This window comes from Carcharodon carcharias, chromosome 22 (assembly GCF_017639515.1).
Source record: "Carcharodon carcharias isolate sCarCar2 chromosome 22, sCarCar2.pri, whole genome shotgun sequence".
Classification (NCBI taxonomy): Eukaryota; Metazoa; Chordata; class Chondrichthyes; order Lamniformes; family Lamnidae; genus Carcharodon; species Carcharodon carcharias.
In genome coordinates this window covers 5,705,741-5,721,986 of record NC_054488.1, presented here as the reverse complement: position 1 = coordinate 5,721,986, position 16,246 = coordinate 5,705,741, and the positions used below count along the sequence as shown (strand labels likewise).

The 16,246-nt window shown below is 42.7% G+C and overlaps 1 protein-coding gene across 1 annotated transcript in view; it reads right to left on the bottom strand.

The window, feature by feature from the left end:
• Positions 1-1,506: 1,506 nt before the first annotated feature.
• Positions 1,507-16,246, bottom strand: part of fbxw10 (F-box and WD repeat domain containing 10) — a 63,169-nt gene continuing 48,429 nt past the window's right edge. The window contains exons 13-16 of the mRNA XM_041217429.1: positions 14,071-14,229; positions 7,754-8,031; positions 7,383-7,529; positions 1,507-2,500 (exon numbers count right to left, since the gene is read on the bottom strand). Coding sequence (XP_041073363.1) covers positions 1,671-2,500; positions 7,383-7,529; positions 7,754-8,031; positions 14,071-14,229 — 1,414 coding nt within the window. The 3' untranslated portion in view covers positions 1,507-1,670. The remainder of the gene's footprint in view (positions 2,501-7,382; positions 7,530-7,753; positions 8,032-14,070; positions 14,230-16,246) is intronic.

Genomic DNA, 16,246 nt, shown 5'->3' with positions numbered 1-16,246 from the left:
TGGAAAAAAAAGGAAGGGGGAAACAGAAAGGGGGTGGGGATGGGGGAGGGAGCTCACGACCTAAAGTTGTTGAATTCAGTATTCAGTCCGGAAGGCTGTAAAGTGCCTAGTCGGAAGATGAGGTGTTGTTCCTCCAGTTTGCGTTGGGCTTCACTGGAACAATGCAGCAAGCCAAGGACAGACATGTGGGCAAGAGAGCAGGGTGGAGTGTTAAAATGGCAAGCGACAGGGAGGTTTGGGTCATTCTTGCGGACAGACCGCAGGTGTTCTGCAAAGCGGTCGCCCAGTTTACGTTTGGTCTCTCCAATGTAGAGGAGACCACTGTGGTCTCCTCTACATTGGAGAGACCAAATGTAAACTGGGCGACCGCTTTGCAGAACACCTGCGGTCTGTCCGCAAGAATGACCCAAACCTCCCTGTCGCTTGCCATTTTAACACTCCACCCTGCTCTCTTGCCCACATGTCTGTCCTTGGCTTGCTGCATTGTTCCAGTGAAGCCCAACGCAAACTGGAGGAACAACACCTCATCTTCCGACTAGGCACTTTACAGCCTTCCGGACTGAATATTGAATTCAACAACTTTAGGTCGTGAGCTCCCTCCCCCATCCCCACCCCCTTTCTGTTTCCCCCTTCCTTTTTTTTTCCAATAAATTATAAAGATTTTCCTTTTCCCACCTATTTCCATTATATATTAAAAAAATTTAAAAAAAAACACCCCCACTAGAGCTATACCTTGAGTGCCCTACCATCCATTCTTAATTAGCACATTCGTTTAGATAATATCACCAACTTTAACTTTAACACCTATGTGTTCTATTGTACTATTGTCATTGACATCTTTTGATGATCTGCTTCTATCACTGCTTGTTTGTCCCTACAACCACACCACCCCCCCCTCCACCTCTCTCTCTCTCTCTATCTCTCCACCCCCCCACACACACACCTTAAACCAGCTTATATTTGAACTCTTTCTTGGACTCGAATTCAAGTTCTGTCGAAGGGTCATGAGGACTCGAAACATCAACTCTTTTCTTCTCCGCCGATGCTGCCAGACCTGCTGAGTTTTTCCAGGTAATTCTGTTTTTGTTTTGGATTTCCAGCATCCGCAGTTTTTTTGTTTTTATCTAACTGAATTGAACCTGATTAGTTACATGTTTTGCCTAAAAACATTTTTATTCATGGTTCTTCACTTAAACATTACACTTACAATGGATACTGTGCTGTTGTGGCTGCCTTGCCGACAATTCACTGCCAGTTGGAGCAGTGGGAAGTGATTGGTTTGTTATTTGATGGCCATTTTGAATAAGAACATTTAGACTATATCCTATTGCAATAACTAATTTACACTCCATTTATGCACAATGTATATCAGAATGAATGTCTTTGCAGGAAGTAAGAAGTTAAACATTTGGGGAAACTTGCAAACTGTGTCTGCATTATTGGTGAATCTTTTTGAAACTGTAACCTGGTGCAACCCTTCAACATCACCATTGCAACACAAGTTGCCCTGCTTTCAGACACTAAATGCTTTATGACCATTTATACATCTTAGTTGACACGCACAAACACATGTATAACATTATCTGTACAGCAGGCAAAAGATTTATTAAACCATTACTCAATATATTACTGTATATACGAACTGCTTTCTAACATGAGATTTCATCAGCTCATTTACGCAAATCAGGCCCAAGTTCTGTTCCCTGACCTTTCTTTAACCAAGCCTTCCGTCTAGCTATGTGCTCTTCCTGTTTTTTTCTTTGCTGGTAAACATTGTGTTCCATGATTACTTTTTCTGCATTCTCCTTTAGTTGCTTTGTTGTCCAAAGATTGAAGCCACTATTGATTCGATATGGATTCATGCTAACGGTTTGCTGTAACTTCAATTTGGAATCTATCGTGGGTATCGCAGTAGAACTTAGGACAGCTTTGTCTTGATATCCTATATTGGAGCCAATTGTTATATTGCTCCTACTCTTTTTCATATCTTCAATTGCAGATTGGGGTCTATTCTTTTCATCTATAAACTTGATGGGATCTACAAAGCCTAGTGTTGATTTTGATCGTTTTATCATTGATTTTGTTGTAAAACACATGTCGAAACCGTGAAATGTATATTTCTCTTTAGATTTTTGTCCTTGTGACTCAAAAGGAGCCATGAGTGTTTTGACATCAACACAGTCGTCTGTTGGTTCAACAGCATCAACAACGTTGCTGATTTTGACTTTGGGCTTCTTTTTTGCTGTTTTAGGGAGCTTTATCCCAGCGTCTTCAAGAGGACATAAGAACCTACCCCAGTCCTCCGCAAGTGAATTGTTGTACAGAGTGTTTATTGATGTTTCATCAAATCTGAGGGAATTGTGGATCGCACCGACAGTCAAGTAAATCTGCTCTGAGGTTCTTGGCCTATAGAGTCGATGTCTTTTAATGCGCTTTAATGAATTCTGTTCACTGGCTGACAGAAATCTAGAAGCTTTTGACAAGGAGTCAGACCTTTTACCTATAAAAAGGTCAAAAGCAAATTAAATCAGTGTGTTGCAGTGCATTAGAATTATTTAGATAAAAGAGAAATTAGAGTAACTGAAAACCTGCACAATCTTGTTACACTTGCAGTATCTATAGTCCAAACCCATTGAAGTCTCTGGTCGGGATTTTAAAGGGCAGTACAGCCCCTCTGACCATCTGGACAGTCACAGCAACCCCACCTCCACCAGCCCTGGATTTTTCTGATCGCCAGGTAATTCATGGCCTGTGGTCAGGGCTTACACTCTGCTAAGGCAGGGCAGGATGTCCTGCCACATAAGCTACTGGTCAATCAGACAACTGGTTGCTCTCCAGTCCCATCAGCACCACCAGGTGTGGCGGGCAATGCTGGGACTGCTGAAGACCCAGAGCAGCCAGGATGGAGCAGGTCCAGAACATAGGTAGGTGAGATAGGGAATAGCTAGAGCCGAAAAGGCAGGCCAGTTTGGTCGGGGTAGGGGAGTAGGGGGTCGATCACAGTGGCAGGCTAGGAGGCTCTTTCATCGGGGGCATCCATTGCTGCAGGGGTTCCCTCTGTGGGCTACCCATTACCCAATCAGGAGGGACCTCAGCCATCTCAAGCCCACAGGGAGGCTGTTAGTTTTACTGGCAGCAGGAAGAGGCCCTTAAGTGGCCATTACATAATGTCCCATGCATTATACCTCCTGATTATACACTCCTCTCCACCACCTCCCAGCCCATGGGTGGGGGGCATAAAATCCCAGCCTTTGTTTCATCCTTGTATTCTCATCTCGATGTTAATATTCCAACTGCTTACTAATTCCAGCTTTAAGGAAATAAAGTTCTGCTGAAGAATTTATAGGATGTTGATAACATTGCATTATCCTTACAAAACATCAAATACATGAGCCTCAACAAATCTCAACACCTCTTCACAGGAAATTACTGGTGTTGTAGTGGGGTTACATCTCTGAAGTATCTTGGAATATCCTGGACAATGTGATTCTGGAAATGAAAGATGCAGTGGGAAACTTTTACTGTTACAAATCGATCTCCCAAAGGATGGTCTAGTCAACATACTTATCTTCAGATGAAATGAGGTTTGAGATAAGGGGATAATGGAGCAAGGCTTACAGCTATACATTTAGCCCTTATTTTTATATTATCCTTATAAAATATTCAGGGAATTTAAGCTCTTAGTTCTTCTGTGAAGGGCAAATCAACCATTGGTGGGGGTGGGGGGGGTGTCATTTTTTAAAAAACACTTTGACTTTAGAAACACTTCACAGCCAACGAAGTGTTTTGGCAGCATGGTCACTGCTTGGCAGTACGATCACTGTTGCAGCCAATTTGCGAGATCCCATAAAAGACAACGTGATAATAACCAAGATAAACTGTTTCAATGATGAATGAAGGACAAATATTGGTCAGGACAGTCAGGAGAACTCTTCCTGCTCTTCTTTGAAATAGCGCCACGGAATCTTTACATCTACCTGCGAGGACTGAAGTGGAACTTGAACCCAACCTTCTGTCTCAGAGATGAGGCTGAACAATGGATGACCATTCTAAATAGGCAGTATAAATGTGGACATAAGAATTTATATTTGGAACAGTTGACAGGAAGTGTGTGTGCAGTAATAAGATGTTTAATATTATAGAATAAGACGTATATATGTACATTAGTCATTGAAGATGGCAGAGCACGTTGAGAGAGAAATGAATAAAGCATATCGTATCTTAGATTTTATTAATTGGAACATTGAGTACAAGAGTAAGGAGGTAATGTTGAACTTGTATAAGACACTAGTTAAGCCTCATCTGGACTATTACATCCAGTTCTGGGCACCATACTTGAGGAAGAATGTGAAGGCATTGGAAAGAGTACAGAAGAGATTCACAAGAATGATTCCAGGGATGAGGAATTGTAGCTATGAGGAGAGATTAGAGAGTTTGGGACTGTTTTCCTTAACAAAAAGGCAGCTGAGAGGAGACTTGATAGAGATATTCAAGATCCCGAGGAGTATGAACAGGGCAAAGAGTGAGAAACTGTCCCCACTCAAGGGAGCATCAGGAACTAGAGGGCACAGATTCAAAATAATTAGCAAAAGGAGCAAAAGTGATGTGAGGAAAAATTTTTCACCCAGAGGATGTTTGGTGTCTGGAACAAGCTTCCAGAGAGGGTGGTGGAGGCAGGTTCAATCGAGGTATTCAAAAGGGAATTGGATCCCAATCTGAAAAGAAAGAATGTGCAAGGTTATGGAGATAAGGCAGGGGAGTGGGACTAGGTAGATTGCTCCTTCAGAGAGTCAGTGCAGACTCAATGGGCCGAATGGCCTCCTTCTGCACTGTAAAGATTCTGCGAAGATATAGGTAATCCTTAGCACATGTGATTTAGCCCCATAATTTTAATGGGGATGATTTTACTTGGGCTGTGGATAGGATTGCCTCTGCAATATTTGCTTATTTTCAGAACAGGAGAAAATTATAGCATTAACACCAACAAATCCTGCATGTGTGTTATGAAGAGAAACGAAAAGGTGAAAGGTAAAAGGAGGGAGCAGAGCATTTTATTGCCATTTTTATACAGCAGTGAATGATGCAACACCAGCTTACAGCAGTATGACTAGTAACCATGCACTTGTTAGTAGTTCAGTGTTGTTAAGCTGGTGTTGCCCAAGTTCCTTTTATGTTACATAAACACAAGCACAGTTAGTTCCCCAGCGTATGCTGAGTAAGTCAGAATGCCAGTCCAAGTATTACAATTGTCTTTAAAGTCCTGATTAAAGGAAGAGGGAAATTCAGTGGTGTTTTGTTCCTGGTCACTGTCCAATGATCCCCTGCTGGAATTGTGCACATTTGTGGATATTTAATAGAAACAGGTTCAGGTTCAGTTATGAAGAAGCTCATCATTCTTATTCTAAGGTGATAGTGAGAGCAGAAACCTGAACAAGGATCTCTAACTGGTTGATAAATAATCTCAAAAGAATGGAATCTCTACTCTAAAAGGTCAAGAGCCTTGCACTCTGACTCTAGAATCACTGAAGCTCAAAATGCATCTTGGGGTCAGATTGAATTATTGGACCATTTAACTGCTGAGTCCCAGTTGTAAGCTCCAAACAGAAGTAAAATCAGCTGGCAGGATCCAGGTTCAATGTTATGGCTGATCTGACAGATCACCATATAAGAATAGCCATAGTCAAAGCGTGAATTCTAAAATGCCAGCAGACACCCTCCAGTGATTCCTTCACTCACTGAAGATACTAAAGAAATCAGAACCACACTCATTCCTCTCCTAATCCAGCATCTGGTAAAAAAAATCTTGAATTCTGTAACACCACTAATATTTCCCTCTCCAGATTGTTCTCCTCATACAGGCAGTTCCTCTCTCGTAAAGAGATTGTTAATGAGGGCTCTGTCATTATATTTAGAATTGACATTCCTAAATAATCAGATAAAAGTAGACACATTCCCTTTAACCAAGCTCTCAATAGAACAGACCTAGCACTGATCAAGACACAGAGGACATTTCCACTCACACAAACGCCTAGGGAATCCAGAACTTAGAACTGAAAGATATCACCTTGTCAACGCACAAACCAAGAAAGAGCTCTACCAATAATACTGTTACATTTCAATGTTGTAGACTGCTTCTGTGAAATACAATAGAGGTGTTATGCCTTCAACAACATTAAGACTACTTTCCAGAAACCAGTTACAACTGTAGCAGTCTGTATCTAACCTCCATCCTTCTAACACAAACTCAAATCCACAAGCATTTCCTCTAAGGGAAAACTAGGTGCAACAGAAGAATCCAGGAATGTAATTCATCCTTACTCACTTAGTCAGAAAACAGGAAGAGTTTAATCCCCCAACCTGTAGCTTTATGATGGGAGAAGGAAGAGTTACTCAATTAAACACAATCCTGAGAGGTCTAAACTTACGCTTGCTAATGCAGTAACAGCCAAACAGGCCAATAGAAAGGCCAATGCACAGAATGGGCAAACCTGGGAGTGACAATTCAGAAATTATCTTTAGTTATTCTGATTAAGAGCACTCCTCTTCTCAATATGAAGGTCCACACTAGGAGCCTGTACTCCAAATAGTGCATAACTTCACATCGCCCGTTTCAGCCCCTCTAAACACAATATGCTGAAATATGACTGAAAGCAAAACAATACAATTGCGTGTCATTTGTTCCCCACCACCCTCACCCCCCAAAAAAATCATAACTGCTTCAATCTCATGCAAAGGCAGAGCAGTTATTCTACCGATAAAATGCCTGCTGTTCACATTGAAGCAACCCATCCCTGAGGAGGATAGTCACTCCATCCTGATCAATGAACAAGTCGGCAGAAGCTAGTCAAAATGTTAAATGTTTAGGAATCATTAGATCAACTGAGCAACAGACATCAACCTCTCCCCTTCCAGCTTTTGGAACCTCAAGATATCCAAACAACAGCCCAGCAAGATCTTCATTCTCTCTTTTATGATTTGAGCCTAAGTATAAAGAACTATTTAGGTGTAAAGGGCTCTGCATCTATCTATAAGTCCTGTGTTACCAACAAAGCCACAAATATGTCTCTGTATTTTATCGTAATCTGAGATAGTGTGCAAGTTCCTGTTCAGCTTAACAATAACAAAATGAAATAAACCCCTTCCCACCTTTTAGAAAAGAATCAAGACTCACAAGTGAAAAATATCCGAATAAGGATGAATCAGAGAATAAGTGACAGCCCCAGATCCAGAAGAAAGGAGAGGACATTGTCACTGTAACTTTCACAACAATTTTCTTATGTCTTGCTAAAAGGTATTTAAATCAAAATTAACAATATTTTATGTACCGATTTGCAACACAAGGGTATCAAAAGAAAAGAAACGTCTTCTATGAGATATCTCACCGTACAAAATTCTGGATGGTGCATCTGTTCTGTAGCTCTCTTGGCTGAGCATCGCTGGGCTCCTCAAGGGTGGTTTTGAAGGTGTTTCTGACTGCAGGTCAATGTGCGGTGCAGTTGAATACCGATATTGAGAACTCGATTGAATCCCTTCCAAAGAGTAACAGAAAGGAAAATAATATCTGCACGGAACTCTCTGTAAAGTTATGTTATTCGGTTTTTCGACTGGTTTTACATTGATCTTTGATGAATTGTGTTATGCTTTTGATGCACCGTAAATCATAGCAATTTAGTCCCGCAGCTCTATATGGGATATAAAGAAAACCTTTAGAATTGCATAAACAACTGTCACAGATTTTTTTCAAAATACTCACTTCGTGCTGCCTGCATGCACCTGGTTGACAAGAAGCGTGCATGGTGGAACAGGCCCTCTTCTGAAAGATTTTCCTGTCTATGGTAGATCTTTTCATTGGTTGAACCGATTCTTCTCATGCGCTGAGCACGGATATAACTATACGGTTGTTTCCTCAGTGGTGCCATTTTAAATTTGTCATATAGCGCTAAAGTTTCAAATGCTGCTGGTGCCGTGTAATCCCATGTAATCTCCTCAAACTGAAATTTCACCACACTGGACACAGTGTTTATTACTATCCTAAATAACAACAAAGGAATCTGTGGTCATCCCAGAGACGCAAATTAAAATACTTTATCTATAAAACCTCCAAACTATGCGTGGCTGGGAAAATATCCATGTTTAACTCATAGACTGTTGACAGCTCAGTTAATGCGCTAACGATTATCCAGTAACTCTTTCGAGTACAAACCCGTTTCCATCTGTTTCAGATGAAGTTACATTGTTTCATAGTTTGTCATTGTGAGATTTGAACTGTTGATCTTGGGGTTACAAACCCAGTACCATAACCACTTGGCTATTTAAGCATTTGCAGCTCTGCAGATACTGATGCAGTCACTGCGCACAGGTCTGGACAACATTCAGGCTTGGGCTGATAAACAGCAAGTAACATGTGCACCACACAAGCTTCAGACAATGACCTTCTCCAACAAAAGAGAATCTAACCATCTGCCTTTGACATTCAATGGCATTACCATCCCTGAATTCCCCCACTATCAACATCCTGGGGTGAGGTGGCTTTACCATTGACCGGAAACTGAATTGGACCAGCCATATAAATACTGTGGCTACAAGAGCAGATTGGAGACTGGGAATTTTGTGCAGAGGAATTCACCTCCTGACTTTCCAAAGCCTGTCAACCATCTACAAGGCACAAGTCAGGAGTGTGATGGAATGGAATACTGTTCACTTGCCTGGATGAATACTCAAAAAACTTGACACCATCCAGGACAATGCAGCCCAAATATAAAAACAAAAAACTGCGGATGCTGGAAATCCAAAACAAAAACAGAATTACCTGGAAAAACTCAGCAGGTCTGGCAGCTTCGGCGGAGAAGAAAAGAGTTGACGTTTCGAGTCCTCATGACCCTTCCACAGAACTCGGTGAATCCAAGGAAGGGGTGAAATATAAGCTGGTTTAAGGTGTGTGTGTGGGGGGTAGGGGGGTGGTGGGGGAAGAGAAGTGGAGGGGGGGTGTGGTTGTAGGGACAAGTAAGCAGTGATAGAAGCAGATCATCAAAAGATGTCACAGACAACAGAACAAAAGAACACAGAGGTGTTGAAGTTGGTGATTTTATCTAAGCGAATGTGCTAATTAAGAATGGATGGTAGGGCACTCAAGGTATAGCTCTAGTGGGGGCGGGGAGAGCATAAAAGATTTTAAAATATTTAAAAATAATGGAAATAGGTGGAAAAAGAAAAATCTACATAATTTATTGGAAAAAACAAAAGGAAGGGGGAAGAAACAGAAAGGGGGTGGGGATGGAGGAGGGAGTTCAGGACCTAAAGTTGTTGAATTCAGTATTCAGTCCGGAAGGCTGTAAAGTGCCTAGTCAGAAGATGAGATGTTGTTCCTCCAGTTAGCATTTGGCTTCACTGGAACAATGCAGCAAGCCAAGGACAGACATGTGGGCAAGAGAGCAGGGTGGAGTGTTAAAATGGCAAGCGACAGGGAGGTTTGGGTCATTCTTGCGGACAGACCACAGGTGTTCTGCAAAGCGGTCGCCCAGTTTATGTTTGGTCTCTCCAGTGTAGAGGAGACCACATTGGGAGCAATGAATGCAGTAGACTAAGTTGGGGGAAATGCAAATGAAATGCTGCTTCACTTGAAAGGAATGCTTGGGCCCTTGGACGGTGAGAAGAGAGGAAATGAAGGGGCAGGTGTTGCATCTTTTGCGTGGGCATGGGGTGGTGCCATAGGTGGGGGTTGAGGAGTAGGGAGTGATGGAGGAGTGGACCAGGGTGTCCCAGAGGGAACGATCCCTACGGAATGCCGACAGTGGGGGGTGAAGGGAAGATGTGTTTGGTGGTGGCATCATGCTGGAGTTGGTGGAAATGGAGGAGGATGATCCTTTGAATGCGGAGGCTGGTGGGGTGATAAGTGAGGACAAGGGGGACCCTATCATGTTTCTGGGAGGGAGGAGAAGGCGTGAGGGAGGATGCGCGGTAGATGGGCCGGACACGGTTGAGGGCCCTTTCAACAACCGTGGGTGGAAAACCTCGGTTAAGGAAGAAGGAAGACATGTCAGAGGAACTGTTTTTGAAGGTAGCATCATCGGAACAGATGCGATGGAGGCGAAGGAATTGAGAGAATGGGATGGAGTCTTTACAGGAAGCGGTGTGTGAGGAGCTGTAGTCAAGGTAGCTGTGGGAGTCTGTAGGCTTGTAATGGATAGTGGTGGACAGTCTATCACCAGAGATTGAGACAGAGAGGTCAAGGAAGGGAAGGGAAGTGTCAGAGATGGACCACGTGAAAATGATGGAGGGGTGGAGATTGGAAGCAAAATTAATAAATTTTTCCAAGTCCCGACGAGAGCACGAAGCAGCACCAAAGTAATCATCGATGTGCCGGAGAAAGAGTTGTGGAAGGGGGCCGGAGTAGGACTGGAACAAGGAATGTTCCACATACCCCATAAAGAGACAGGCGTAGCTGGGGCCCATGCAGGTACCCATAGCCACACCTTTTATTTGGAGGAAGTGAGAGGAGTTGAAGGAGAAATTGTTCAGTGTGAGAACAAGTTCAGCCAGACGGAGGAGAGTAGTGGTGGATGGGGATTGTTCGGGCCTCTGTTCGAGGAAGAAGCTAAGGGCCCTCAGACCATCCTGGTGGGGGATGGAGGTGTAGAGGGATTGGACGTCCATGGTGAAGAGAAAGCGGTTGGGGCCAGGGAACTGGAAATTGTTGATGTGACGTAAGACGTCAGAGGAATCACGGATGTAGGTGGGAAGGGACTGGACAAGGGGAGAGAGAAGGGAGTCAAGATAACGAGAAATGAGTTCTGTGGGGCAGGAGCAAGCTGACACAATCGGTCTACCGGGACAGTTCTGTTTGTGGATTTTGGGTAGGAGATAGAAGCGGGCCGTCCGATGTTAGGTGACTATCATGTTGGAAGCTGTGGGAGGAAGATCCCCAGAGGAAATGAGGTCAGTGACAGTCCTGGAAACAATGGCTTGATGTTCAGTGGTGGGGTCATGGTCCAGGGAGAGGTAGGAGGAAGTGTCTGCGAGTTAACGCTCACCTGATTGGCACCTCATCCACTACCTTCAACATTCACCCTCTTCATTACTGACGCACAGTGGCAGTAGTGTGTACCATTTACAAGTTGCAGTGCAGCAACTTGCCAAGTCTCCTTCAACAGCAACTTCCAAACCCAAAACTTCTGCCACATGAACAGCTGATGCATGGGAACACCACCAGCTGCAAGGTCCCATCCAAGCCACACACCTTCCTGACTTGAAACTATATCTCTATTCCTCACTGTCACAGAATCAAAATCCTGGAACTCCTTTCCTAACAGCAGTGGGTGTACCTACACCACATGGACTGCAATGGTTCAAGGAGATGGCTCCCCACTACCTCCCAAGGGCAATCAGGGATGGGGAAAAGATGTTGGCCTAGCCAGCAATGCCCACATTCTATGAAAAAATATTTTTTAAAAACTGAGCAAAACAGGTCAGGAAGATCCCCAATTTGATACGCTGCCTGTGCTGAGTTATCTGATTTCAGCTGGATTCATGAGGAAGGACCAATATATAGTGATAAAGTTTTGGGTTCATAAGGGAGATAGGACTAGCATTCCTGCTCCTAATCACCATCCAATACCACAAACTAATACCCAAGCCCCAACAAGGCTGGAAAGTTGCATGTGTCTCGCTTGACTGATGCCTGCTGCAGTCAAATAGCCTGCTAGAACTCATTCAGATATGAATATTTATCTTTGTGCTTTAATGTGATCATGTAATATTGCATTAGATGGATGTAAATCAATTAAATGGAAGAGTGGGAAGAGATTCATTAAAAAGAAATGACTGCCAATGGATTCTGTGGTGTTCCATTGTATCTCGGTCAACTATTTACCTTAAGGTTTTCAACTCACATACCATGATGCAAAAATAAACATTCTAACATAGTAATAAAACCACTCAAATCTTAACTGTAGCTTTATTCCAATAATAATCCTAGTACAAATTATAAAAACAATTTTAAATGAGAGATTTTATTTCTGTATCCCGTCTTCCCTTCCCTATTCTATCTTTGCCCACTTTCACCCTCTCCTGATCTCATTTTGCTGTGGTCAAACATAACCTTTTCTGCACTTATTTTCTTGAATAACATAATTTTTAGAACATTCTGCTTCGCTACAATTGTTCTGCCTCTCAGATCCCATTGCCATTTTAAGGATAGAAGCTACAGTCAAAAGCGATGATTGGCCAGAAAAACAACCATGAGGGCAAATTCTTCAGTCAGTTAAGGCCTTGAACTCTGAAGACTGACTTTCACCTCTTAAACATAAATGTCCAAGTGCTAGCACTGGATTAAATATGTCACGACTGGACAAGATAGAGTAATGCTGATCTGGCTTTGGAAATGCCATGGGTCATTAACTGTAATGTGTGCCTTTATTAAAAGACTGGAGTAAATTGCACATACTAACATGTACGTCTAGAAATTCAGGTCACCATTTGTGTGTTGAAAGTAGGGGGAGTCATTGGTGGTGGATTTTGTTGTAACTCACTTTAAGGGAACACATTCATCTGCTCCTGGTTCCTAATCACCAGTGTCTCTGGGGTTTTTTTTTGAATACTTATAGGGAGAGGGCAGAAAGGAGAAAATTGTAGCAGCAGAGAAGGCTGGAAATGAGGATCATCTAATTAAATGGCAGGACCTCTCTTAAATCTTTTATCTCCATTTCACAGCCTGATTGAGAGAGAGGGTGTGAAGGTGGGAAAGTCTACATTGGTAGGCTTCAGCTGGAGAGCGGAGAGGAGGCAACGAGAGAGGGAAAGATTGTGGAGATCACAGGTAAAGATTGGAAAGTCCTGGATTGGGGTGAGGGGAGTGGGAGGGGATGTGGTGGTGCAGAATGGAGAGTCAAGAAGGTCGGAGTTGAGATTGTGGATCATGGCTCCAATTGCAGAGAGGAAAGTAGGATAACATGGGGACTGAAGGGAATTAGGGAACAACCCCTGCTCCACCTGGCCCACAGGCAGTGTTCAAAAGGCACTTGGCTGCTGGATCTGGCCTTTCCCACTTCCGTTTAGGTCCAGGGCTTCCTGACCCTTGGGAAACCTGGTGTGCAGCACCTTGTTTTAAAACTGTGGAAGATTTGAGGCTCACAGCCTCATTAAAATGTTTCAATTATAAATGCATATCTGGAGAGCAGGTTAGTCACTCATCTCCTAACCTGTCTCCATTAAAACTGGAAGTGGGTGTGTTGGAGGCAGATTGGCATCAGCTTTCCAATTTTTGAAATTTTAACTTGCCCCCTCTCAGCAATTTATAAGACGGTTATGTTTTAAACTGTCTCCTTTAATTTAAGGTAAAAATAAATGTTCTAGAATAGGGGATGATGAACATACTGAACTCTGCCTGGAGACATGCTGTCATGGGAACAGAGGCCCAGATTGAAAATCATAGAAACTCAAAGTGCCAGTTTTCACACCTTAACACAAAAGGGGGCAATTGGTCTTGCTGGACATAGACTTTCAGACTCTCAGACAGAGAGAAAGATAAAAAAAAAGATGTTGCTGGGCCAAGCAGAATGATGGTGAGAATGATTCCCTGTTTGAAGAGGTAAGACTTGTAGAGATTTAAAAACCAAAGAGTCATCAGAGGGTGCCTTGCCACTGGGAGTCTGTTCAATAGTATTCAGGAGACTCAAGGAACTTTTAAAAGGACATTGGAAAACTCATCCTGGTGTAGCAGGGGGAAAGGATCCCAATGGAAGCCAGCAGGAATTTGGGACTTTAACCACAAGGCTACATATCTGCTGAGAGCGTGGCATAACATATAAACACAGCATGGGGTTTTTGGTTATTGCTAATGGGGGAAAGTGTCTTTTCTGTAGTTTAGTGTATTAGTTGCCTACTAAGCAATGTTTAGTCAACATTGATTGATGTTAATTTGTTACAGTAAAAGTCTTAAAATGTGAAATCTTGTTGTGCAATTATCTATTACCTAAGGTGGCAATTTCTAATTATTTGAGAGCCAAGACAAAATAAGGACGCTAACAACCCACGAAGTAACGTACAGTTTCTAACAGTTTACTGCATACGTACGTATCTCTAGCATGGTGTAGGGATAGCACTGGATCACCATGGCCAGTTGCTCTCATTACTCTTAGACAGGTACCACTGGATAGGTCGAAAATTCGGATCTTTCCATCACGACATCCACTGATCACGCGCAGATAAAGGAATTGCAGACACAGCACTTCCCTAGTGAATAATATTGCTAGAAATTGGATTTTACCATTGCAAACTGGCATTTTATAATCTTAAAATGTAGAGTACATCAAAACAAAGGGGATAATTTTAACCCCCAAGACCGGTAGGTTGAGCGAGACATTAAAATGCTAAAAATTTGGAACAGAAAAACAACCCCGCCATAAACCCCCTATTTCCATTAATACCGGAGGTGGAATGAGGGCCAGGTGAGTAACCCCGCCACCCCTCTCCCAGGAGGTGGGTCAGCCATTGGAACATTTTAAGGAGACCTTCATTTTAAGAATGTTTCTATTTCTAACCAATGTGACCATGTTTCTATGCCTCAGGAAACCCAGCAGATAAAAGGAGGTGTGGTGTGAAGTGCCATATCCTTCAGGTAAGAGGGTAACTGCTTATACAGCTTGTGGGCCAGAAGGAGTGCCTCCTCATCCCAACAAGCTACCCTGTAAACACCCACCCATTTAATCTGTCTGCTCTCTGCCCCCTGCGATCAGACCCCACCACCATCTCTACCTTCCACAAAACTTCTCCTCCCGTCCTAGACCATCCTCCCACCCTCCACGGGTTGCCATCTCTCCCTCCCTCCCTAGCTGCTCCTCCTTAATGTATCCTTGCTACAGGTAGTTAATAACTGCAGGGCATGAGGACATCCTGTACTGAGTTTCCATGCATAATGCAACCCCTCAAAATATGCAGCCTTGTAAATATCAGGACCAAAGTATTACGATGCCTTCAGGTCTTCAAAGGGCTTGCTGTTATTAGCACAAAAATCTATTTGTTAGAAATAATTAGAATCTTTGCGATTGTCATTTTTCTCCACCTGATTTGTCATTATCTTGCTTTTCTAAGACTTGATTTGTCTATCAGTGAAATCAAGAATATACTAAATAAAACCAGCTTCAGGTGAAATCAAAACTGGGTTATATTTCCAGTATATGAAGCAAATGTTGACAGTCTCAAGGTTTTACTTCCTTCCTCACTGTTGAGTTTATTCAATCAACATTATTTCTCTACAATGCTTAGTTGAATCAATTCACAATAATGAGGGAGACCCTGATGCAGAACTGGGCAGAAACAGAACAGAACTCTGTTGTAGGAGGAAACACACCCAAGACAGAGGGACGGCATGAAAGAGAAATCCTGCTGAGCTGATGCTGAGAAAAAACAAACGAGGCTCTGATCAAGGAAGGAATTGTTGGGTCATTGTGGAAAATAAAAACTCATGGTGTAGGGGGTAACATATTGGCACAGAGAGAAGATTGGCTAGTTAACAGGAAACAGAGAGTAGACATAAAAGGGTCTTTTTCTGGTTAGCAGGATGTAATGAGTGGTGAGCCACAGGGATCAGTGCTGGGGCCTCAATTCTTTACAATTTATATAAATGGCTTGGATGAAGGGACCAAAGATATGATCATTAAATTTGCTGTTGACACAAAGATAGGCAGGAAAGTAAGTTGTGAAGAGGACACAAGGAGGCTACGAAAGGATATAAATAGGTTAAGTGAAGGCAAAGATCTGGCAAATGGAGTATAATATGGCAAAATGGGAAATTGTCCATTTTGTCAGGAAGAAGAAAAGAAACAAATCTTCTAAATGCTGAGAAATTGCAGAGCTATGAGATTCAGAGGGCTCTGGGTATTCTAGTGCATGAATCACAAAAGGCTAGTATGCAGGTATAGCAAATAATTAGGAAAGCTAATAGAATGTTATTATTTATTACTAGGGGAATTAAACGTAAAAGAAGGGAGGTTATGCTTCACTTATACAGGATATTGGTGAGACCACACCTGGAGTACTGTGTACAGTTTTGGTCTCCTTATTTAAGGAAGGGTGTAAATGCATTAGAAGCAGTTCAGAAGGTTTATTAGACTAATACCAGGAATGGGCGAGTTGCCTTATGAAGAAAGGCAGGACAGGCTAGGCTGGAATTTAGAAGAGTAAGAGGCGACTTGATTGAAACTTTTAACATCCTGAGGGGTCTTGACTGGCTGGATGTGGAAAGGATGTT